Raw genomic sequence first — 26118 nt, forward strand, 5'->3', positions numbered from 1 at the left:
CCTTGTCGCCCAGGTAGGTCTCCGGCAACTGCCAGTGGTAGGTTTCCTCCCCCAGCTGCCCAAAGCGGGCATAGGAGAGCTGCGGGCCCTCAGGGGACATCTCCACCGTGAAGCCGGTCTCGATCCGGGTGGTGTGTTGGCGGTTGACCAGTGAGAATCCCTGGAAGTTTCTGGGAAGGAAAGGCGTGGTGATCTGCGGGGAAAGAGCAGAGATGGCACAGATGGTAATAATAATAATAATAATAATAATAATAATAATAATAATAATAATAAATTTATTATTTATACCCCGCCCATCTGGCTGGGCTAACCCAGCCACTCTGGGCGGCTTCCAACAAAATATTAAAATGCTGTAATACATCAGACATTAAAAGCTTCCCTAAACAGGGCGCGCCTTCAGCCTCCAAGGCGCCCAGGTATGGCAGGAAGTGTCATGGCGGCCAAGGTGTGGGAAGCGGGGTAGGGGAGAGGGGCGGCCTCACCTACGGAAATGCGTAGGCGAGAAGCTGAGGTCGAGGCTCTGCAGCCAGCACAGCACCATCCGGGGCAGCCCCGCGCACCTCGGGCTGGTGGAGTAGGACATGAGGAGAGGCAGTTTCCCTTCGCGAGCGCCTTCTAAAACTACAACGACGGCAACCGTCGCCACCGCTTTATCTGTTTGTTTGTTTTTAAGGAGCACTGCCGCGCATGCGTCGGAATGCCTGGGGTTCTTTAAGCGTTTGCACACGCGCAACTGTGGGGCTGGCTGCTTGCACATGCGCAACTTTGCCGCTGTTGGCAGAGGAGGAGGAGGAGGAAGGAGGAGCAGCCCGAAAGGAGGAAAGGGGTCAACTTCACTGCATGTACAGTGTTAAAGGAAAATGTTATGAAAATGATGTATAGATGGTACTTAACCGCAGTAAAATTAGCAAAGGTCTACCACAAGCGTGATAACCTATGTTGGAAATGTAAAGAAAAAGAAGGTACTTTTTACCATATGTGGTGAACTTGTCGCAAGGTGAAAGACTTCTGGGAAAAGATTTATAATGAATTGAAAAAAATGTTGAAATATACATTTATTAAGAAACCAGAAGCCTTCCCACTTGGAATAACAGGATTGGAATTGCCCAAGAAAGATGTTAGAATGTTTTCGTATGCCACAACTGCAGCTAGAATTTTGTTGGCCAAAAACTGGAAATTACAAAAAGTACCAACAGTAGAGGAATGGCAGATGATGGACTTTTGGGAGCTAGCCGACCTGACCGGAAAAGTCTGCCACCAGAAGGAGGAGGAGTACCAAGAGGAATGGAAGAAATTTAAAGAATATTTAGCTAAATATGTTAAGATAACTTAAATAGAATTACTTGTGAGAATCAGATTGGCCTAGGATTTAAATAAGTGATGCTGTAGAATATTATGGTAAAAAAAAAAATGAAAAGAAAGAAATATGTTAATCGACCAAGTAAATTTTATGTGAAAATAGTTTTGGAAAACTGCCACAATGATTTATATGGAAACTCAGCCAGGGGGATTCGAGGAAGTCATCCAACAATGTTAACAAAAGTGGAATTATTACAGCTAGGATAAATGCTTGTTTGTTTGTTTTTCAATGTTTTCTTTCTATTTGTTTGTTATAAAGTTGGAAAATTAATTTAAAAAATTGAAAAGAAAGGGCTGCTTTCAGGCTGCTCGTTCCTCCTCCTCCGCCGCCAACAGCCTCTGCCACTCGCAAGTCATCCGCACTGCACTGGAGAACAGGCAAGTGGGACTGTCACTCGAGTATAAGCCGAGGGGGTCTTTTTCGGCATTAAAAAATATGCTCAAAAAGCCGGCTTATACTCGAGTATATACGGTAGATGAATAAATGAGCAAATTAAGTTAATTCGGATATGTAGAAAATATTAAAAATAAATTTAAGGAACTGCAGAAAGAGGGGGAAGGAAGTCAAGTTTGGAAATGTTAAAAGGGTTGTAAAATTAGTGAAATGTGTAAAATTGAAAATCATACATAAAATATTTTTAAAAACCATCATTAAAGCATTTACTTTTTAAAAGAAATGAACAGTAAGCCAAAATCAAGATGAAAACGCCTGTCAACAAATGAAACTGATCTGTAAAAAATGTTACTTGGAAAAAAGAGAGAGACATTGCACCTACTTTGGTAAACCAAGAAAATCTTTTTTAAAAATACATTTTTAAAAAAAGCCTCTCAACATTCTGCTTATCCAGATAGGCTTCACCTACACAAAAACGCATTTAGCAAGCTTAGAAAAGAGAAGAGAGTGAAGGTCAACAGGCGGGGAGTTCCAAAGTGTGCCTTGCTAAAAGACTGCTTTCTTACGAATGTGGGAAGAGTATTATGTGGCACCGGGAACAGTGTGTGTGAAATATAAAAGGTAAAGGGACCCCTGACCATTAGGTCCAGTCATGACCAACTCTGGGGTTGCGGCGCTCATCTCGCTTTATTGGCCGAGGGAGTCGGTATACAGCTTCCGGGTCGTGTGGCAAGCATGGCTGAGCCGCTTCTGGTGAACCAGAGCAGCGCACGGAAACGCCGTTTACCTTCCCACCGGCGTGGTACCTATTTATCTACTTGCACGTTGATGTGCTTTCAAACTGCTAGGTTGGCAGGAGCTGGGACCGAGCAACGGGAGCTCACCCCGTCGCAGGGATTTGAAATGCTGACCTTCTGATCAGCAAGCCCTAGGCTCTGTGAGCTTGGTACATTTCCCAAGACCAGCAGGACGGAAATTCCTGGAAGTCCAGGAAAGAAAAGAAGCTGTGCTGCTCTTACCAGGTCCCGGTGGTAGGAGGAACTGGTGCATTGCTGGGTGACGCCCATGCAGAAACAGGGCAAACAGCCTTCCTTGTTCTCCGCGCTCAGGTGGAAGTGGTGCGGCCGACAGCTGCCACAGGAGAGCCCCTCCGTGTGCGCCTGCAAAGGGAATGGAGAAAAGCTGGAGCGCAAAGTAAAGAGGGCAGTGGGCCGGCAGAACCCCACTGCTGGCTGAGCCAAGGTTCACAGCGGCTGGGAAACTTAGGCTTGCGGGATCCACAAACCGCTGGGGTGGAAGGATCAAAGCATCCACAAACCCCAGGCAGCGGGTGCAAAAAGGAGGAGGGTCTGGCGGGGAAGGAGAGGGCAGCTGGAAAAGGCGAGTGGGAACAGCATGCACTTTTCAGGGCTGGGCTGGGATAGAAATGGGTTTCTGAACTTCAAATCCTCCCTCCATAATCTATATTATAAAGGTAAAGGTAAAGGGACCCCTGACCATTAGGTCCAGTCGTGGCCGACTCTGGGGTTGCGGCGCTCATCTCGCTTTACTGGCCGAGGGAGCCAGCGTACAGCTTCCGGGTCATGTGGCCAGCATGACTAAGCTGCTTCTGGCGAACAAGAGCAGCGCACGGAAACGCCGTTTACCTTCCCGCCGGAGTGGTACCTATTTATCTACTTGCACTTTTTGATGTGCTTTTGAACTGCTAGGTTGGCAGGAGCTGGAACAGAGCAACGGGAGCTCACCCTGTCGCGGGGATTCGAACCGCCAACCTTCTGATCGGCAAGTCCTAGGCTCTGTGGTTTAACCCACAGCGCCACCCGCATCCCTTGTAATCTATATTATATCCTACACCTTTTGCCCAATGATTCATTCCTGCTTTTTTGCTCTTCATCTTTTGTATCCCATTCCAACAACATTTTTGACAAAGTCTCTCATGATTTATTTGAAGTTCACTGCATGCTGTTCGTTGAAAGAAAATTATATGAAAATGATGTACCGATGGCATTTGACTCCCACAAGATTAGCGAAAATGTACAAAAACGCCACCAATGTATGTTGGAAGTGCAAAGAGAATGAAGGCACGTTCTACCACGTGTGGTGGACGTGCAAAAAGGCCAGAGCATTCTGGAAAATAATATGTAATGAACTGAAAAAAATGTTTAAGATAACTTTTGTAAAAAACAACAACAACAACCAGAAGCTTTTTTGATAGGCATCAAAGGAGAAGAAATACCAAAGGACTTTAAAAGACTGTTAATGTATGCAAAAACAGCTGCAAGAATACTGTTTGCCCAGAGATGGAAGGAAGAGGAAACAGCAGCCAAGGAAGAATGGATAGTGAAAATGAGGGACTATGCCAAAATGGAGAAAATGACTAGGAAGATCAGACACCAAGATGACAGTAAATTTAAAAAAGAATGGTGTAAATTTTATAGAGTACATTAAGGAACAATGTAAAGATTTAAAGACGTTAGCAGCACTTGTAATTTTTTAATAGGTAAAGGAATAAATAAGGATTTAATCAAAGTTGGATATATGAATTAGATGTGGTTAAAATATAAAAAAATGTATTTGTGGAAAACCAGAAGGGGGAGGAGGGAAGTACGAGGGTTCAGGGAACCACACAATTGTATAAATATTGTTGAATTTAAGTCTGAATGATGTTAATAATGAAAACCTGAAAATAATAATAATAATAATAATAAAGGAAATGGGTTTCTGAGCTGGGGAGGGAATGCACACCGACGGGTGCTTCCCCACTCCTGCCTTACCTTACACTGGCACTGCCCGCTGGCATCGCAATGGCTGCTGATGCTTCCATGTGGATCGCAGTGGCATCGGGTGCCATGATCTGTAGCTGGGGGGAAGAAGTGGAAGGGAACTGCTGAGGACAGTGGGTACTTGGCAGGTGCAAGAGTGAGACTATTTCCCCTTCCACCCGCCCCAAGGCTTTGATTCCGCCCTCGCCAGCCCAGGTATTTTGAGCTACAACACTTCTCAGCCTCCCGGCTTGGGAGTCGGAAGTCCGAAACACTGGAGGCCGCAACAATCAAATCCTCCAGGGAGGCTTCTCACGGTATTCCAGAAATGATTGACATCCACTTGGCTGCGGAAACCTGGTTTCTCTGTTGGCGGACGGCTCCCTTTGCCCCAGAAGCTGGACTCACCTGTGCACGGTTGCCCCCGGCTGGGGTTGCCCACATAGCCCGGTGCACACCTGGCCCAAGAGAAGAGGGATGAGTTAAGGGGATGAATAGAGCAGGGGCCAAAGTCTGAGGATTTGCTTTAGCCCTTCGCCCCCCCCCCCCCACCTTCCAGGCTCGGAAGGACCGAAGTTCACCTCCTTGGCTGCCGGGAGCAAGAGAGTATGTTCTCCCCCCCTTTTCTAAAAATAATAATTTTTATTTGCACATTAGGAGTTACACATAATGAGACACAATCTTCTGTTATAAAGGGGGGGAAAGAAAAAAGAAAAGAAAGAAAAAGAGAATAGAAAGAACGTTAAACAACATATCTTGTCAAAAACATACAGTAATTTAAGAAATACAAACCATTGACACCATTGTTATAAACACATCTTTCCAGTAAGGATTTCTTTTCTCTTCCCCTTATCTTTTTCTCCTCGCAACTCTCACTTTCTCATCTATGCCTAGTCTCTGATTTTATTCCCATGATTTATTTAATGACTTTCTTCTGCCTCTATGCATTTCCTAATCTTTGATATTTTAAGATTTCTGCTTCCATTTTTGCTCGGTGGAGAACCTCCATACGGATGTTATTGGCTCAGAGATGGAAAGAAGATAAAGTTGCAACCAGAGAAGAATAGCAGATCAAGTTGATGGATTATGCCGAGACGGCCAAAATGACCAGAAGCATCAGAAATCAGGAAGGACAATAATGTAATAAGGAAGAGGGGAATTTATAACTTATCTTAAAGACCATTGCAAATGGTTAAAATCGTTAGTAGGATTGGAGTATCACTTGTAGCTTAATGGTGAATTTTGGACACAATGGAGAGGTGAAAGATTTGGATTATCATAAAAGATGCAGGAGGAAATGATTAACAGTAGGACCCACAAAGGGGAGGAGGGAAGTCTAGGAGATTCCTTGGGATCTTGTTTTTGTGATTTATGTTTGATATATGTCTGTAAAATTTTAATTTGAAAAACCAAATCTATACAAGATCTCAAAGTAGCTGTTTTACTACAAAGGAATTTCAGAAATAGACTGGAAAGAGAAGCTGCTGAATTGCAACTCATTACCAAACTTAAAACCATGGAGAGACCTGGTCTGAACAAAGACATTGGATTCTTATCTCATTATACATGACAAAGCCATTTTTCACCTTCTCACCCCTTGCTTTTTCCTGTAAGACCTATTGCAGTCGTTAAGAGTCGTCAACAGGCTCATCACAGCTATCTGCCAATCACCCATTCCCACCACCCTTCTGAGTAATACCCCTCCCCACCTTCTCACTATATAGAAGGATCTGGCAACTTCTGTTTCAGTGTATCTGAAGAAGTGTGCATGCACATGAAAGCTCATACCAAGAACTAACTTAGTTGGTCTTTAAGGTGCTACTGGAAGGAAAAATTTTTTTTTGTTTTGACTATGGCAGACCAACACGGCTACCTATCTGTAACCAAATTTATAATAATCATTAAAAAAAAGTTTTAAGCAATGTTCAGTTGGCATAACAACTTCTCTGAAAGTCAGAAGCGAGGCTGCCAGCCACATCTCTGCTGGATCTCAGGGCAACCCCCCACCCACATTTGATCCTCACAACAACCTTGCGAGGTAGCATGAGAAAGAGAAGCAGCCCATGGTCATGCAGTGAGAGATTCCTGGCGGGAGGAGAGTCTCCGCCACCCTGGCCCAGTAGTTCCCTGCCTACGGAGCTCCATCTGGATTTTCGAAAGGAAGAAGGCACCCGCCATCCAATTACAATTTCTCACCCCCCCCCAGCCTAAGGGCTCATTCTTACACCCCACCCTGGCACAGTTATCACGGCCGTCCTACCTTTCGCACTGGCGCCCGATGTAGCCTGGGGCGCAGGAGTCGCAGGTGGGCTGCCCGTCTGTGTCCACAAAGCAGGTCTTGGCAGGCCTGGGAGAAGAGAAGGGCAGCAAGTTAGCAGCTGAGATAAACCACCCCTCGCTCAAAGGGGGAAGAACGGCTGGCAGGCGGTACCTACTGGCTAGCAGAATAGGGTCCGTAGCACGGGCACGGTTGGCAGTCTCCAGGGGTCCCACGCCTGGCATCACCAAAGAAACCTGGCTGGCAGCGCTCACACCGTTGTCCTTCTGTGTTGTGCTGGCAGGCCTGTGGATGATGATGATGATAATAATACAGTGGTACCTCTGGATGCGAACGGGATCCGTTCCAGAGCCCCATTCGCACCCTGAAGCGAAAGCAACCCGCGTCTGCAGGTCGCAATTCACCGCTCCCGCACATGCGCGAGACATCACTTTGAGTGTCTGCGCATGCGCGAGCCACAAAACCCGGAAATAACGCATTCCGTTATTTCCGGGTCGCCGCGGAGCGTAACCTGGAAATGCTCAAGCCGAAGCTACTTCAACCTGAGGTATGACTGTAATAAATACAGTGGTACCTTGGGTTACAGACGCTTCAGGTTACAGACTCCGCTAACCCATAAATAGTGCCCCGGGTTAAGAACTTTGCTTCAGGATGAGAACAGAAATTGCACGGCAGCGGCAGGCCCCATTAGCTAAAGTAGTACCTCAGGTTAAGAACAGTTTCAGGTTAAGAACGGACCTCCAGAACTAATTAAGTTCTTAACCCGAGGTACCACTGTAAAATAAAATTGATGATGATGATGATAATTTATTTATACCCCACCCATCTGGCTGGGTTTCCCCAGCCACCTTTACCACCTCACCCAGGAACTCCCCAAACCACCCTGCTACTACAGGAGCCCACACAGGTGTGGCCTGTGAGTAGCTGCTCCCCTCCACACCAACCCGCCCCAGGAAGTATCACCTGGCAGTCTCCGGTCTCGGCGTCACACTCGGCAGTGTGCTGGTTGCAGTTGCAGCGTTCGCAGGTCCCCAGGTAGAGGCCACTGGTGGTGCGTGTGTAGCCGACGTCACAATCCTGGGAGAGAGAGAGGGGGTCAGGGTTCGGCTCAGCAATAGGGTGTGGCGTAGGGATCAGCCCCCAACCCCACTGTGCCCATTGACTTGAGAACCCCGAGGGTCTACTCCGAGTCGGACTTGGATGTGACTCAGAGCTCCACTCGCCTGGCAGGAGGGGCCGCGATATCCCGGCGGGCAAGTGCAGTCCTCGACTTCCAGGGCTGGGCTCAGTCCCGTGGTGTGTGGCACTGCCACGTCCATGTGGATGCCAGAGATCCTGCAATGAGGAAGAGGCCACAGTGAGCGCAAAGGCTCTGCCCCATGTTATTCTTTGAAGGAGAACGACATGAAAATGATTCACAGATGGTATTTAACTCCGAGTGGGCTTGCCAAGAGGTATAAGACTGAATCAGGTAAGTGCTGGAGATGCAAAGAGGCAGAGGGAACATTCCATCACATGAGGCGGACTTGTAAAAGGGTAAAAGTATTGGGAAATGATCCATAACGAATTGAGAAAAATGTTTAATAGTACTCCCCCCTCCCCCCAAACCAGAGTCCTTTCTGTTGGGGATAATTCAGACAGAAACTCCCAAGTGTCAAAATAGGTTGTTTATGTATGCTACTACAGTGGACGCTTGGGTTGCGAACGTGATCCGTGCAGGATGCACGTTCGCAACCTGCAGCGTTCGCAACCCACAGCATTCGCAACCCACAGCGCCGCGTCTGTGCACACACGGTTTGCAATTTTGCACTTCTGTGCATGTGCAAAGCGCAATTTAGCAGTCCTATGCATGTGCGAGTGCCGCAACCCGGAAGTACAGTCATACCTTGGGTTGAATGTGCTTCAGGTTGAGCACTTTCAGGTTGCACTCCGCTGTAACCCGGAAGTAACGGAGTGCGTTACTTCCAGATTTTGCCGCTCCCGCATGTGCAGACGCTCAAAATGACGTCATGCGCGGAAGCGGCAAAACGCCGTTGTGTCTTACGTTCTATTCAGGATGCGAACGGGGCTCCGGAACGGATCCCGTTCGCATCCCGAGGTACTACTGTAACCCGTTCCGGTACTTTCGGGTTCGGCATGGTGCGCCGCCTGAAAACACACAACCTGACCTTGGATCTCAAACGCCTTGGCTCCTGAACAAATCGGCTCCCGTATGATTAAAACCCGGAAGTGAGTGTTCCAGTTTTCGAACGATTTTCGGAAGCCAAACATTTTCGGAAGCTGTGCTTTCCAAATGTTTGGAAGCCAAACATTTTCGGAAGCTGTGCTTTGGCTTCCAAACATTTTGGAAGTTGAATGGATTCTGTTTGACTTCCAACGTACGACTATACTGCGGCCCATGTTTCGTTAGCCCCCCAAATGGAAAACGAGCGAGGTCCCAAGCCAAGAAGAATGGCAACTTAAGCTGACCGAATATGTGCAGCTTGCAGACATAACATACAGAATAAGAGAACAAGATGAATGTATGTTTAAAGAAGATTCAAAAATGTTTACTGAATACAGTCAAACCTTGGTTGTTGAACGTAATCCATTCCGGACGACCGTTTGGCTTCCGAAACATTCAACAACCAAGGCGTGGATTCCAATTGGTTATAAGAGATTCATGCACTCAAGCGGAAGCTGTGTCGGACGTTCTGGTTATAATAATCCATTTGCCAACATACATTTCTATGCTTTGCTGCATGTTTTGTGATTTTAAATCTCTGCTGGGCTTCTATCACCAAAGAGTACTTGCCCCAAACCTGGATCTTGGAATCCAGGGAATTCTATTTTAAAACCTCTTTATTCCTTGCCACCCTTTCTATTTGGTACCTTTATATAGCACTTAATACTAAAATAGACGAGATGACTTTTGGGGGTCCCTTCTAATTCTGTGATCCCCATGGAAGCCTTTTGGGTTAGAAATGTAAGTTTATACTAAAATACCAAGACATTTTAACCACAAAAAAACCACACCTATTAAGTCGACACAATATATATAAATCTATATCTACATCTATACCTATATCTATATATAAACATATCATTTTCAACAATTATAAAACATACTTTTATATCTTATACAGTTTTTTAGACTTTCGTCAATCACATCTGAAAATTTTCCCATCTTTTCCACTTAGTTTACATGTTTTACTTTCACTATTACATTTAAGTATCATAACTAATATCTTTCATCTTTATATATTTCATATATTCCTCCTTACAAAGCTTCTTGTAGTCCTACTAGTGTAATTTGTTGATTACAATTGCTCTTCAAATAGTTCGTATATTTGTTCCAATCTTCTGTGAATCTTCAAAATATATCTTTCTCACCAACCTTCTACCACCCATGGACCCTTCCACCCTACCTAGTCCCCAGAAGCTGGCCTTCCCAGAATCCCCTGGGCTCCCAGCTCCTATCTGGCACAGACCAGCACCATTCCCCATTGGTCCCATTTCCTGGTCAGGGACACAGACCCCTTTTTACCTGCTCTCCGCCTGTCGGTCAGAGTAGGAGGCCCGGATCATGAAAACGTCAATGTCAGCCAGGGCCATCAGGAGGTGCTCACGGGTGGCTTTCTGACCGTCTGCGCGGCGCCAGGCTTGCTGAAAGGAATGGCAGGAGGAGGGTGAGGTTTGTGGTTTCTCATACAGTGGTACCTTGATTCTCAAATGCTTTGGCTCCCAAACTCCAAAAACCCGGAAGTGTTCCGGTTTCCGAATGTTTTTTGGAAACTGGATGTCCGATGCAGCTGTTGGCTATTGTTTCCGGGGCACATGCACCAATCAGAAGCTGCGCCTTGGTTTTCGAACATTTCCGAAGTCAAACCGACTTCCGGAGCAGATTAAGTTTGACGCTTTTGTTCTTGCTAATTATCTTGCATTTTTGGTTTTGCGGCTTTTTCGGTTCATTTGTTTTTGTGACTGTGTGGAACCCAGTTCAGCTACTGATTGATTGATTGATTATGTGACTGCAGAAATGGATAAAAGTCCCCCATCCAAACAATGACTATAATCAGTGCCGGTAAGAAAAAAAAATTAATTCTCATTTTTATCATCTACAATACTGTCTTATTTATTTTATAGTACAGTACATTAATTATTGCTTTCATTTTATGGATCAGTGGTCTCGTTAGAAAGTAAAATTCATGTTAAATGGCTGTTTCAGAGGTTGTTTTTAAAAGTCTGGAACGGATTAATCCATTTTGCATTACTTTCTATGGGAAAGTGTGCCTTGGTTTTGGAACGCTTTGGTTTTGGAACAGATTAAGTTTGAGAACCAAGGTACCACTGTATTTGCAAAGCTGTCATCTCACTAAGTCAGCGAGGTCCTTTCCTGGGTGCAGGAAAAATAGGGTCCTCTGAGGAACCAGGGACAGCTGTTAGAAGGTTCTATAGCTTTCACTAGGAACTAAAACACTCATTCCAGGCTGGCCAGGAATTCTCATGACAAAATGATGGGGAAGGGCCATGAGGAATAGACCCTTATTTGACTAGGGCTTTAGTTCAGTGGTAGACCACCTGCTTTGCATGCAGAAGGTTCCAGGCGCAATTTCTGGGGGCAGCATCACCAAGTAGGGATGATGATGATGATAATAATTTATACCCAGCCCATCTGGCTGGGTCTCTGGGCGGCTCCCAACAGAATACAGTGGTACCTCTGGTTACGTACTTATTCGTTCTGGAGGTACATTCTTAACCTGAAACTGTTCTTAACCTGAAGCACCACTTTAGCTAATGGGGCCTCCTTCTGCCGGTGCACCGCCGGAGCACGATTTCTGTTCTTATCCTGAAGCAAAGTTCTTAACCCAAGGTACTATTTCTGGGTTAGCGGAGTCTGTAACCTGAAGAGTATGTAACCTGAAACGTATGTAACCCGAGGTACCACTGTATTAAAAACACAACAAAACATCAAACATTAAAAACTAAACAGGGCTGCCTTCAGATATCTTCTAAAAGTCAGATAGTTGCTTATTTCCTTGACATCTGATGGGAGGGCGTTCCACAGGGCAGGCGCCACTACCGAGAAGGCCCTCTGCCTGGTTCCCTGTAACTTGGCTCCTCACAGCAAGGGAACCGCCAGAAGGCCCTCGGTGCTGGACCTCAGTGTCCGGGCAGAAAGATGGGGGTGTAGACGCTCCTTCAGGTATACTGGGCCGAGGCCCTTTAGGGCTTTAAAGCTCAGACACCCACTGCCTGAAATCCTGGAGAGCTGCTGCCAGTCAGTGCAGGCAATACTGAGCAAGATGGACCAAAGGCCTGGCTCCTTCTAGGGCTGCATGTCCACCCACCGACCAAGGAGCCCGAAGCGCTATATGCCTCACCTCCCGGAAGGGCACAGTGAACATAGTGGGTGAGCCAGGCAGGGGACTCGTTTCAGCAACATGCTCCAGGAAGATCTCGTTCCCCTGCAGCAGAACGTCGGGTTGGCCACGCAGCGCCGGGGAGCCAGGGAAGGTGTCATGGGTGATGGTGTAGCGCAGTTCTCCGCCGTAGGAGGTCACCTGGAGAGAGAGGCATAGAGGGGCAGCGTCAGAGCCATTCCGCAGAACCACAGAGTTTGGAAGGGGACACCCAAGGCTCATCTAGTCCAACCCTCAGCAAAAGCATCACCGACAAACGGCACACCAATTTCTGCTTTAAAACCTCCAGCGAAGGACAGGCCATTCATTTGGGAAGAGGCTGTATAGCTCAGTGAGTAGAGCACTTGCTTCGGCTCCAGGAGGTCCTGGGTTCAAATTCTGGCAGCAGGTAATGCCTCCCTAGCCCCAAAATCCCAGAGAGCTGTTGCCAGTCGACATTCCTGAGCTAGATGTTCCAAACAGTTCGCTCTGAAGACCATAGTAAAAAAAACACACCAGGATCTGTATGTACTTTAAAATCATAGTAAATAATAGCAACTTCCCATGTTTCCATTCAAATCAACTCTTTAGTCAGACCAATAAGGATTAGAATCATAGAATCATAGAGTTGGAAGAGACCACAAGGGCCATCGAGTCCAACCCCCTGCCAAGCAGGAAACACCATCAGAGCACTCCTGACATATGGTTGTCAAGCCTCTGCTTAAAGACCTCCAAAGAAGGAGACTCCACCACAATCCTTGGCAGCAAATTCCACTGTCGAACAGCTCTTACTGTCAGGAAGTTCTTCCTAATGTTTAGGTGGAATCTTCTTTCTTGTAGTTTGGATCCAATGCTCCGTGTCTGCTTCTCTGGAGCAGCAGAAAGCAACCTTTCTCCCTCCTCTATGTGACATCCTTTTATATATTTGAACATGGCTATCATATCACCCCTTAACCTCCTCTTCTCCAGGCTAAACATGCCCAGCTCCCTTAGCCGTTCCTCATAAGGCATCGTTTCCAGGCCTTTGACCATTTTGGTTGCCCTCCTCTGGACACGTTCCAGTTTGTCAGTGTCCTTCTTGAACTGTGGCGCCCAGAACTGGACACAGTACTCCAGGTGAGGTCTGACCAGAGCAGAATACAGTGGCACTATTACTTCTGAATCTTTAGTCAGAATCATGAGGACTAGAAACCACTTTGATGTTTGGGCTATGTTTCATTTTAACAGTCAAATGGCATAAACTATGAAATAAATAGGACTTTAGGAGAATGACCACAGCTTATTGGTAGAGCATCTCCATTGTGGGCAGAATGTCCCAGGTGAATGCCTGGCAACATCTTCAGGCAGGTCTGGGAAAGATCATGGAGTGCTGCTGCCAGGCAGGGTAAAGGTAAATGTAAAAGACCCCTGAACGGTTGAGTCCAGTCAAAGGCAACTATGGGGTTGCGGCTGTTATAAGAATGTTAAGGTCATATATATTTTAAAAAATGTTCATAACTGTACATATAAACCACATGTCTGAAACCCCACAGAAAAGGTCCTGAACAAATTGACCTCAAATGTTTCTCTGCAAGGTCAAAATGGGAAATCTCCCCATTGTCTCTTTCCTCACAAATCCTGTCCTCACACATCCTGTCTTAAGGGCACATTCAAGACATGAACAGGGTGTGAGCCTGTGACCTGTGACCTAGTTTCAGGAATTAAGTAGTTATAATAACAAAAGAGTGGCCAAAACCCAAATAATGGCTGGCGCTGTGATCTAAACCACTGAGTCTCTTGGGCTTGCCAATCAGATGGTCGGTGGTTCAAATCCCCGCGACGGGGTGAGCTCCCATTGCTCGGTCCCTGCTCCTGCCAACCTAGCAGTTTGAAAGCACGCCAAAGTGCAACTAGATAAATAGATACCACTCTGGCGGGAAGGTAAATGACATTTCCGTGCGCTGCTCTGGTTCACCAGAAGCGGCTTAGTCATGCTGGCCACATGACCCGGAAGCTCCCTCGGCCAATAAAGCGAGATGACCGCCGCCACCCCAGAGTTGGTCACAACTGGACTTAACTGTCAGGGGTCCCTTTACCTTTATCTTGCCAGACAAGAGATAAACAACGTACTCAGGATTCTGTTTTAGACCACCCATTTTGTGATGTATGCATGATGTATGGGGGGGTGGTCCTGGGCTACATCCCTTCTATGATGCATGTATGATGTTTCTGGGGTTGGTCTGGTGTCTGAAGGTGGGCAATTAAAAAAGCCTATATAAGGGCTTGCGTGCCTGTGCTCGAGGTCTTCTCCCCCCCCCCTTCCTGTGTGTGTGTGGGGGGGAAGGACCCTGTTGCAACAGCTTGAATAAAGATCAGGCTTACTAGCTGCCTTGCTTCTCAATATTCTCTGGTTGGCTTCTGTTATTTTCTCCTACCGATAGAGAACCTAAAAGAAGGACTCTATATGGGCTCTTGGGTACCCCATAAGGGAAAAAAGGGCAGGTTTTTTTTAAAATAACACGGCACTCATCTCACTTTCAGGCCGAGGCAGCTGCGTTTGTCCACAGACAGCTTACCAGGTCATGCGGCCAGCATCATAAACCGTTTCTGGCGCAATGGGACACCGTGATGGAACCCAGAGCTCACGGAAACACCATTTACCTACTACCTACCTACCCACAGCGGTACCTACTTATCTACTTGCACTGGCATGCTTTCGAACTGCTAGGTTAGCAGGAGCTGGCACAGAGCAGCGGGAGCTCACCCCGTCGTGGGGATTCGAACTGCCGACCTTCCGATCGTAAAGCCCAAGAGGCACAGTTGTTGAGACCACAGTAATAATAATAAATAATAAATTTTTATTTATACCCCACACTTCCTGGTTCAGAAAACCGGGCTCAGGGCGGCTAACAACAAATTTAAAACACTTAATTGATGCAACAAAAAACAGCATAAAATACAGTATAAAAAGTGAATAACAATGAATTCAGAATTCAAAAATCAATTTTGGGGGGAAATCCATCCAATAAACATTAGATGATCACCAGGGCTAGCTGGCAAAATTAGTCCTATTTGGGCCAGCGAGGAGACCAGGGGAGAATTAGCTGTGAGATCCCAGAGTGGGTAATCTTCATAAAAAGGGGAGGGGGGGGAGGGAAGGAAGGGGAATAAGAGATCAGGCTAAGTTCAAATGAAAGCCAGGCAGAATACCTCTTACAGGCCCTGCGGAAGGAAGCTAAATCCTGCAGGGTCCTGGTCTCATGGGACAGAGCATTCCACCAGGTCGGAGCCATCACTGAGAAGGCCCTGGCCCTGGTGGAGGATAATCTGATTTCCTTAGGGCCCGGGATGGTTCTGCACCAGGTGGACCAAACGCCTGACTTGGGATGCGCCATTTTCTGCCCCACGAGTGCCTCCTTCAGCCTCAAATCAAACCTTTCCTTGTCCAGAAATCACAGGGTTGGGAGATTCCCCCCAATGGTCCTCTATAGTCCAACCCCCTGCGATGCAGGAATTACGGCGGAAGCACCCCTGAGAGTGGCACCTTGTCTCCCCTGAAGCGCTCCGGCAGCACCCAGTAGTAAATGTCACGCGGCAGAGTGTGGAAGGAGGAGAAAGTGAGCTCCGAGGCGCCGGTGAAGCGGATGCCCTCGCTGATCGTCCGGGAGCCGGCCGAGTTGGAGAGGCTGAACTGTGCCCTCTCAGCGTCCTCAGACCCCACTCGCACCTAGAGCGCAAGGAGAGAAGCTGTCAGATGCACATATTGATGGGACATCTATTGATACAACAGATTTTAAAGGCTAATACAGTCATACCTCGGGTTCCAGACGCTTCAGGTTGCGTTTTTTCGGGTTACGGACCCGCCAAAACTCGGAAGTACCGGAAAGGGGTTACTTCCGGGTTTCAGGGGTCGCGCATGTGTAAAAGTGCTAAATCGTGCTTTGTGCATGCGCAGAAGTGCCAAATCACAACCCGTGCATGCACAGACAAGCAGCCCGAGCGTCCTCTGTATCCAGTTGAAGCCAGAGCTCTTTATTTTAGGATTAATGGATCTATGTGCCAAAATCCCATAGAAAAGCCTTTTTATGTATGTGACCATAGCTGTGGGGATGTTATTGGCTCAGAGATAGAAAGAAGATAAAGTCCCTACTAGAGAAGAATGGCAGATTAAGTTGATGGATCATCCCAAAATGGCTACAATGACCAGACGAATCAGAAATCAGGAAGACCAAAATAAGGAATTTTGTAACTTATCTTAAAGACCATTGTAAACAGTTAAAATTGTTAGCAGGATTGGAGCATCACTTGTAGTTTAATGGTGAATTTTGGACACAATGGAGAGGTGAAAGTTATGGATTATCATAAAAGATGCAGGAGGATTAACAATAGGACCCACAAAGAGGAGGAGGGAAGTCTAGGAGATTCCTTGGGATCTTGTTTTTATGTTGTATATTGGATATGTGACTGTAAAACCAAAAACCCCAAATAATTATATATATATATTTAAGGATTAATGGACATACAATTAGAAAAGGATTGTGGGAAATTACTCCAATATGATTACTTCGGTGAGACTGTAACATGCACACAGATAGAAAGACACAGCCTTATCCACGACAGAAGAATGGCTGATTATATTATTGGACTTGGCTGATGACTTAAGCTAACACATTTAATTCGAGAAAAATCATTACTAACGTTTGTTAAGGATTGGAAATTTCTTAGGGACTTTTTGTGTGAAAGAGAAAATGAACTTGTAATATCTGGATTTGATGATGGAAAAAAATGCTGGATTATAGAAGATAGAATGGTTAGATTTTAGAGAATGAATATCAGATGCAGCTGCAGAGAGCCAGAAGACTTCATTATTATCTTTCTTTAGTTTTTTTCTTGTTTTCCTTCTCTCTCGCTTTCTCCTCCTTTAGATTTCTCCTTTTCTTGTATTTCCTTCTTTCTGACTTTGTCCTTTTTTTGGATTAAGTAGCTGTTTTATCTCAGTACAGTCGTACCTCGGAAGTCGAACGGAATCCGTTCCAGAAGTCCATGTGACTTCCAAAACCAAGGCGCGGCTTCCAATTGGTTGCAGGAAGCTCCTGCAGCCAATCGGAAGCCGTGCTGGACATTCAAGTTCCAAAGAATGTTTGCAAACCAGAACACTCACTTCCGGGTTTGCGGCGTTCGGGATCCAAAATGTTTGACTCATAAGACGTTCGGGATCCAAGGTATAACTGTATATTATAAAAATATACTTTGTAATGGGTATGTATGTGGGGGGTGGGGTGGGGAAGGACCCTCCCACAGGATCTGTGGACCGAGTTTGCATAGGGAAGGATGCTTCCGGCCTCACACATAGAAGGACCCGCCTTCCCGGCCCCAGGGAGCAATACCTAGTTGTAGTGATCAGGTGGGATTGCTATGAGGAATTATAACAAATATAGAGTAAGCCAACTGTGTCAGCAATGAAAGCATTGCGTTGACTGGGTTTAAACTATTTTGATATGATTTTTGATCAATCCACGCCTCTGCATCCCTGTTCCATTTCTCTTTCTGACCAGTCACGTACACAGCCCAGTTGCTTCACCAGGCAGGCATTCTGGGCCATAAAGATCGTGGGCAGCTTCTTTGAAGTAGTCTTTCCGATATGTTAATCTCAGGATGTTAATCTTAGGGCCAGGAAACAGATTTTCACATGAAGGTGATAATGATCGCTGTCCTCCTGGCCATCCTTCTTATCATGTGTATTGCTTGTTTATCACCTCCCGGGATTGCCAAATGTACTCCTTTGTAGTTCTGTTTTATTTACCCCAGAAGTAAGTAAAGGTAAAGGTACCCCTGCCCGTACGGGCCAGTCTTGCCAGACTCTAGGCTTGTGCGCTCATCTCACTCTATAGGCCGGGAGCCAGCGCTGTCCGCAGACACTTCCGGGTCACGTGGCCAGCGTGACAAAGCTGCATCTGGCGAGCCAGCGCAGCACACGGAAACGCCGTTTACCTTCCCGCTGGTAAGCGGTCCCTATTTATCTACTTGCACCCGAAGGTGCTTTCGAACTGCTAGGTTGGCAGGTGCTGGGACCGAACGACGGGAGCGCACCCCGCTGCGGGGATTCGAACCGCCGACCTTTCGATCGGCAAGTCCTAGGCGCTGAGGCTTTAACCCACAGCGCCACCCGTGTCCTACCCCAGAAGTATGCCTGCTTTATTAGTTTTGGTAGTTTAACTTTGTCCCCATGTGGGGTTTGTTGAAATGCTCAGAAGAAATCTGATTGGTTCTTACGAACACTCTGTAAAAAGTTCTTTTGTGAATAAAACGACCTGGGCTAGAGGGTGGAGACAGAGATTATTATACGCAGTCTTGCTGGTTCAAGCCTCTGTGTGTATTCTTATTAATCAGAGTTCAATCCTTCCTTTACTTTGGGAATACCTCACCTGGTCCCTGTTCCACGAGGAGCTAGAGCACTGGCGCGAGACCCCCATGCAGAAGCAGCGCAGGCAGCCTTCGGGGTTTGCGTGGCTCAGGTGGAACGAGCCCGTAGCACATTCGTTGCACGACTGTCCCATGACGTTGGGCTAGGGAGAAAGAGAAGGAGAAGGAGGAGAGGGCTGTAGTGATCAGGTGGGATTACTATGAGGAATTATGAAATATGGAGCAAGCCATTGTGTCCGCGATGAAAGCATTGCGTTGACTGGGTTTGATTCATTGACAATAATTTCTGATCAAATCCCACAAGCCTCTGCATCTCTGCCCATTTTCTCTACTGTCCATTTTCTTTCTCTATGCCTGACAGGCACTTATCAGCATTCGAAACACAGGCCAGTTGTTCACCAGGCATCCTGGGTCATAAAGACAGTAGGTAGCTTCTCTGATGTACCTTTCCTTGGTTTTGTTAATCTTAGGGCCAGGAAGAGAGTTCACAAGGAGATGGTAAATACTACCTGTCCTTCCTTTCCTGTTTACTGCTGTTTATGACCTCCGGGGTTTCCTAAAAGCATCCCTCCTATTTTATTTACTCTGAACTAAGTTTCCTATTTTATTTTATTTACTCTGAACTACGTATGCATGCTCAAGTAGGAAATAGTTTATTTGTAGTTAAGAGGATTTCTTCTGATCTGACTTTGTCCCACGTGGGGTTTTTTGAAATGCTCAGAGGAATCTGATTGGTTCTTACGAACACTGTGTGAAAAGTTCTTTTGTGAATAAAACGACCTGGGCCAAGGGGTGGACAGGATTATTATTATTGGCACTCCCAGAGTCTTGCTGGTCAAGCCTCGTGTGTATTTTATTAATCAGAGTCCAATCCTTTCTTGCTTTGGGAAAGCTACAAGGACGTTGCAGCAGAAGGACGAGAAAAGGAGATGGATCACATAGACTCACCAAAAGTCAGCAGCCCATAGCGTAATAAATCTGTTTAGCTCAGCTGAGGGCCACATTCTAGGGCATGCTAATGTACCACAAAATAGTATAACTTAAAAGCCTTGTCATCGCCTCATTTCCCCGCCAAGGCAAAGGGAGGCCATCAATGCCCCAGGAGCTGGCAGGTGACATCAATGCTTCTTCTCAGGAAAAAAAAGGAGTCTGGGAGATTTATGCTCCTCCTTGATTCCTGTTGTACCTTGCTTCCTGAATGGCTTGACTCCCAAACAAATCGGCTCCTGAACACCACAAACACAGAAGTAAGTGTTCCGGTTTGCAAACGTTTTTCAAAAGCCAAACATCCAACGCAGCTTCCGATTGAGTGAAGGAAGCTCCTGCAGCCAATCGGAAGCCGCACCTTGGTTTTCAAAAAGTTTCAGGAGTCGAACGGACTCCCAGAACAGATTAAGGTCGAGAACCAAGGTTCCACTGTACTTCTGAAATAATCTCATGCCGAGAACAGAAACTCAGCAGCTGGGCAGATGTCCTCGGCCCAGTATACCTGAAGGAGTGTCTCCACCCCCATCGTTCTGCCCGGACGCTGAGATCCAGCGCCGAGGGCCTTCTGGCGGTTCCCTCATTGCGAGAACCAGGCGGAGGGCCTTCTTGGTATTGGCACCCGCCCTGTGGAACACCCTCCCATCAGATGTCAAAGAGATAAACAACTACCTGACATTCAGAAGACATCTTAAGGCAGCCCTGTTCAGGGAAGTTTTTAATGTGTGACATCTTAGTGTACTTTTGGTCTTTGTGGAACCCACCCAGAGTGGTTGGGGAAACCCAGCCAGATGGGCGGGGTACAAATAAATAATAATAATAATAATAATAATAATAATAATAATTATCATCATCATCATCATCATCAGAGCTCCTCTTGAAATTTAATTTATGAATTCATTTATCATGGCAAAAACCCAACCGTAGACCCCACAGATCTGGGGCATTCCCATTCGCAAAAGGCGAATGAGGGGATAACGAGGCTTTCGAGTTTCACCGTTCTCATCTTGCCACGCCTAATCCAGGGGAGTCTTGGCTGCTGCACCTCCAAGCTATGGCCCAGCTTACCTTGCACTGGCAAGCACCATCGGACGCTTCGCTGCTCCCTCTCTTGTCGCACTCGATGGTGCTCTGCCCTACACAAGGAGTAAAGAGAGGTTGAGAGAGACAAACCCAGGCAGGAAAATGTATTTTCTTCACCATGGCCTAGCTACAACCCAGAGTAAAGTCTAAGTCAGTCCAGAGGAGCTTCCTTGTAGTTCTACTTAAATCATCCCGATGCACAGAACCAGGAGGAATAGAATTTTCGTGCAGCAGAGCTTTGCATGCAAAAGGCTGCAGGTTCAATCCTGCACAAAGACCTTCCCAAGTCCAAAACCTCGGAAAGCTGCAACCAGCAGGCGAAAGGAAGCAAAACAAGGTCAGAAAGGGGGTAGAAACGTCTCAGAAGAGAACTTGGAAGAGCTGAAGAAGTGCAAGGAGGAAGGCAAAGAGACAGGGTGTAAAGAGAAAGCAGGTGCGTGACAGAGGGGCTGGACTCTCCTTGAAGCGGGTCAGACTAGATGACTCTTGAAGGTCCCTTTCCAACTCTGCAATTCCGTGCGAAAGAAAGGAGGTGGTGACAGTTATAGGAAATGAGAAAGTGTTGGAATGGCTTACTAAAGATGAAGATGTTAAACTGGTTATGATTCAACGGGCAGGAGACTTTGGGTACAACATACAGTTTGCAGCACAGGAAAAATTATGGATTTGAAATCCACAGCGTGTTATACATTAAAAGAAAAGTATATGGCAATGATGTATCGCTGGTATTCAACTCCGAGTAAATTAGCAAAAATGTGCAGGACAAGTTCAAATGTTTGTTGGAAATGTAAGGAAAAGGAAGGCACCTTTTATCGTATGTGGTGGAACTGTAAAGTAATAAAGGAATTCCAGGAAATGATATACAATGAATTGAAAAAATGTTTAAAATAACTTTTGCTAGAAGACTTTTTGTTAGGAATTGTAGGCGCAGAGCTACCAAAGGAACTGAAAAGATGGTTTACGTATGCTACAACAGCTGCAAGGGTGCTTCTAGCCCAGGGTTCGAAAGACGACAAGATTCCTATCAGGGTGGACTGGCTGATGAAATTATTGGACTATGCAGAGGTGGCAAGATTAACTGGGAAAATCAGAAACCAGGACGGTCAAAACTTCAATAAAGAATGGGACAAATTTATATTATATTTGAAAGACCACTGTAAACACTTGAACACTTTGGCAGGTTTTAAATAACTCTTGCAACGCTACATAGATTTTGGATACAATGGAGGATTGTAAATTAGATGGACTTATAATATGCAGTTTAAAAAAGTTACTCAAAGAACCCACAGAGGGGAGAAGTCTTGAGTGTCAGAAGAATCTTGTGTAATTCTTATTATTTATGATTACAATTGTGAATGAAGCTGTAAAATAAAAGAAAATCTCTTTTTTAAAAAAGAAAAAGACAGCGAGGCTTTCGGCGGGGAATAAGAAAAAGCAAATGTAATAGCGATGACGACTTGCCCTCTAGTGGAGTATCAACTTCAGGACTAGGAGGGAACCCTGGAAATCAGAGAGAGAAAGAAATCGTCAAAAGGGTTCAAATGTTTGGCCAGCAGTACGTGAAATTTTGGCTTATTTGTACCAGATGGGGAGACAGAAGCAGGCCAACGCTTCAGAGTTGTGAGACACGGCAAGATGGTAGCGCTATTAAACTTCGATTGAACGTGACAATGTGGTTCCCACATTCGTGTTTGGAAGTCAGGCGTTGGCCTCAAACCTAGCTGAAGGTTGACTGATTGATTCAAATGAATCTCAAAGAGGCTTACAACCAATAAATAACCATAACATGACAAAACATACTAGCGCATCGCGAATACAACACAAGTCATATGAAATAAATCACAATTTATCAGTGAAACAGTTTCAATCTACAAAAAACTGAACAAAACAGCAGCTAAAAAAATAAGCCAAACCTCACAATTACGGCAAGTCATGTGATTAACAAATCAATGCGGCATTTAGAATCTACAAAACGATATTAAAAGTGTTAGCAAAACAGCAACTAAAAATATAATCTAGGCACCAGGTTCACTCAAACAATCTCTGCACCCCCATGACTCATAACCTTTCACTCTGTTCAGTTCATTAAACCATTAATATACACATAAATGCACATAATGCCTATTGTTAAGCCAACTCTTAAGCCAGGAGCCAAGGGCATAAAGCTGCTTCCTTTGTTCCTCCTTAAACCAGCCCTTGATTCAGAACAACGAGGACTAGAAACTTGCTTAATTTTGTTTTGTTTTGTTAGAGCGTTTATTAATTTTCCAATAAAAAACATCCAATTAACATTTCAAATCATAATCCATTAAAAATAAAAACTAAAATAAAAAAATCAAATTGTCTTCCAAATTGTAATTTTGATTTTACAGCTTCCCACAGTCTGAACCTCGAAGCATATCCAAACCTCAGTCCTGCCTCTCATCTCTCATCGATATTTTCCACATCTCGATTTTATCTCTCCAAAAAACTTGCTTTATTTTCAATTTTTAAAAAGACCACAGCTCGGTGGCATTGCATCTGCTTTGCATGCAGAAGGTCCCAGGTTTCATCTCCCGGTAGGGTTGAGAAAGACTCCCTGCCACAAACCCTGGAGAGCGGCTGCTGCTGCCAGTCAGAGTTGGCAGTACTGAGCTGTATGGACCAAGGGTCTGACTCTGGACAAGGTTCCCCTGCGATGGCCTGAAACCTCGTCCTGACCGGCCTGCGCCCTCATTAGCAGAAGAAACTTCATCAGGACATGGGTGCTTGATTCCTGCATTGCAGGGGGTTGGACTAGATGACCCATGGATCCCTTCCAACTCAAAAATTCCTATGATTGTAGGACAGATTGTGAATGGAAAACAACAGGCACATTGCTCTTCTCCTTGGTGGGGAGGGCCAGTCTGCAATCTCCTTTGCCCAATTTCTCCCTCTCTGCTCCATGGCACCATCCTATTCAGGCTTACTCAGAAGGAAGTTTCAGCAGGTTGTTCTCAACGGAGTCCTACTCAAGAGTAGACCCACCAAAATGAATGGGCCTAAGTTAGCCACCTCCCTTCATTTCAAGGGATCTAGTACTAGAGACAGCCGGCAGTTATTCGATGCTGAGTTTTCGCAGCTTTTGCCCTGACAGCGTGACTCTGGAGTCAAACCTGAATTGCGTGTGTTCAAAGGTTTTACTCACCAATCCTCACACATTTTCCTCGTGGCTGGATGGGGTCTCCTTTGAAGCCAGGAGCACATCTAGGGGCGGAAATATGTTAAGTTGGAACTTTATCAGTGTCCCCCGGAAATCACTTTGTGGCCAAGGGTAGGAAACATCTCTGCCCCCCTCCCCAACGTTGCTGGACTCTAACTCCCATCAGCCCCAACAGACAGCATGCCCAATGGTCAGGGATGATGACAGTAGTTGTAGCTTACTAACATATGGAAGACGTGAGGTTACTCAGCCCTGTATTTTAAACACAAGGTAAAGTTATGATGGAGGTAGCCAGGAGCAGTAAAGGCAAGCGATGGCCTAGTTCAGGGATGGGGAACATCTGTGTCCCTCCAGATGTTATGGGACTCCCAAATCCCATCAGCCACAGCAGCCAACATGGCCAAAGGTGAGGGGTGATGATGGGAGTTCAGAGTCTCATAATATCTGGAGGGACACACCTCTCTCATCCAAGCATTAAAAGAAGGCAGACTGGCAATGGAGTGGGCAGTGAAGGCAAGTGACGGTCTAGTTCAGGGATGGGGAACCTGTAGCCCTCCAGATGTTGTAAAGACTCCCCAACTGATCCCTGATCCCGTGTTTAAAAATGGCAAAGTGGTGATGGAGGTAGCCAGGGGCAGTGAAGGCAAGTGAGGGTCCAATTCAGGGATGGAGAGCTTGTGGTTCTCCAGAAATTGCTAGACCCCAACTCCCAACAGCACCAGCCAGCCTGGCCTATATTCAGGGATGATGGCAGCTGGGGACAGTGAAGGCAAGTGACGGTCCAGTTCAAGGATGGAGAGCTCGTGGTTCTCCAGAAATTGCTAGACTCCAACTCCCAACAGCACCAGCCCACCTGGCCTATATTCAGGGATGATGACTAGCACGATGGCAGCTAAGGGCAGTGAAGGCAAGTGAAGGTCCAGTTCAAGGATGGAGAGCTCGTGGTTCTCCAGAAATTGCTAGACTCCAACTCCCAACAGCACCAGCCCACCTGGCCTATATTCAGGGATGATGACTAGCACGATGGCAGCTAAGGGCAGTGAAGGCAAGTGACGGTCCTGTTCAAGGATGGAGAGCTCGTGGTTCTCCAGAAACTGCTGGACTCCAACTCCCAGCAGCTCCAACATACAGTTTGAAACTACAACAAGGAGCCCACTCACTTTTCGCAGCGACGTCCGGTGTAGCCTGGGGCGCAGGCATCGCAGGTGGCCTGCCCGTCTGTGTCCAGGAAGCAGGACTCTGAAAACCTGAAAAGAGAAGAGGGCAGTGTCACCATGGGCACCACCATCCCTCTGCCCCACAAGGCTGGGAATGCAGGCCGCTGGGTGCAAGGCTGGCAGGGCCCATATTGGCCTGGGCGAGTGGCACACATCAGTGGCCCATTCATAGCTGCCTTGCTTATCTATTTATTTGCACAAATTTCAACACCACCATCAATAAAATATATTATCTATTATATATCTGCTTGCCTGTCTAATCTACCTACTTTTATTTGCCTCCCTAATCAGTTGATCATCTATCTATCAATCTGCCTACCTACCTAAGCTACTTACCTACTCACCCTGTTTACCTACCTCATGATGGTAAAAAGCATAAAATCCACAATAAAAAATACGTTCGTAAAACAAGCACAAAATGTGTAACAAAAGGGTAGATCAGACCGATACACCCACACAGCTCAATTTCAGGAAAAGCCAGGTGTGTTTTAAGCAGGGCACCTGAATGCCAGTGCTGCAAATTCCAATGGGCTAGTGCCATGACACTAAAAGCCCTGGTCTTTGTGGATGCAAGACGGACCTGGAAGCGCATGGCACAACTAAAGGGAGGGGGGCTGTTTACCTTCAGGAGGATTGAATTACCCTGAAAAAGGCATACAGTGGTACCTTGGTTCTCAAACGCCTTGGTACTCAAACACCTTGATACTACACTTGATCTTAGCCAAAAGGCCAAGAAGCGATGGTACTCAAACACCTTGGTTCCTAAACGCCGAAAACCTGGAAGTAAGTGTTCCAGTTTTTGAACATTTTTCGGAAGCCGAACGTCTGATGTGGCTGTCTGCTATTGTTTCCGGGGCGCCTGCACCAATCAGAAGCTGCGCTTTGGTTTTCAGAAGTCAAACCGACTTCCGGAACGGATTGAGTTTGGCGCTTTTGTTCTTGCTATTTATTTTGTGTTTTTGTTATTGAGGCTTTTTCGGTTCATTTGTTTTTGTGATTGTGTAGAACCTAGTTCAGCTATTGAACTGATTGATTGATTGATTGATTGATTGATTGTGTGGCTGTGGAAATGTATAA

General features: G+C 46.1%; 1 protein-coding gene across 7 annotated transcripts in view; it reads right to left on the reverse strand.

The window, feature by feature from the left end:
• Positions 1–26118, reverse strand: part of HSPG2 (heparan sulfate proteoglycan 2) — a 215202-nt gene that overhangs the window by 90208 nt on the left and 98876 nt on the right. For 5 of the 7 annotated variants that reach the window (XM_053401046.1, XM_053401044.1, XM_053401043.1 and 2 more), the window contains 16 exons: positions 24985–25071; positions 23810–23868; positions 22105–22143; positions 20629–20696; positions 18579–18719; positions 15698–15880; positions 12157–12336; positions 10320–10438; positions 8017–8128; positions 7757–7870; positions 6951–7078; positions 6776–6862; positions 4924–4973; positions 4528–4613; positions 2773–2913; positions 2–193 (listed from right to left, as the gene is read on the reverse strand). In XM_053401046.1, the coding sequence (XP_053257021.1) occupies positions 2–193; positions 2773–2913; positions 4528–4613; positions 4924–4973; positions 6776–6862; positions 6951–7078; positions 7757–7870; positions 8017–8128; positions 10320–10438; positions 12157–12336; positions 15698–15880; positions 18579–18719; positions 20629–20696; positions 22105–22143; positions 23810–23868; positions 24985–25071 (1786 nt within the window). The remainder of the gene's footprint in view (position 1; positions 194–2772; positions 2914–4527; positions 4614–4923; positions 4974–6775; positions 6863–6950; positions 7079–7756; positions 7871–8016; positions 8129–10319; positions 10439–12156; positions 12337–15697; positions 15881–18578; positions 18720–20628; positions 20697–22104; positions 22144–23809; positions 23869–24984; positions 25072–26118) is intronic. The other 2 variants (XM_053401047.1, XM_053401042.1) reach the window with 1 other exon arrangement.

This window comes from Podarcis raffonei, chromosome 8, assembly GCF_027172205.1.
Source record: "Podarcis raffonei isolate rPodRaf1 chromosome 8, rPodRaf1.pri, whole genome shotgun sequence".
NCBI lineage: Eukaryota > Metazoa > Chordata > Lepidosauria > Squamata > Lacertidae > Podarcis > Podarcis raffonei.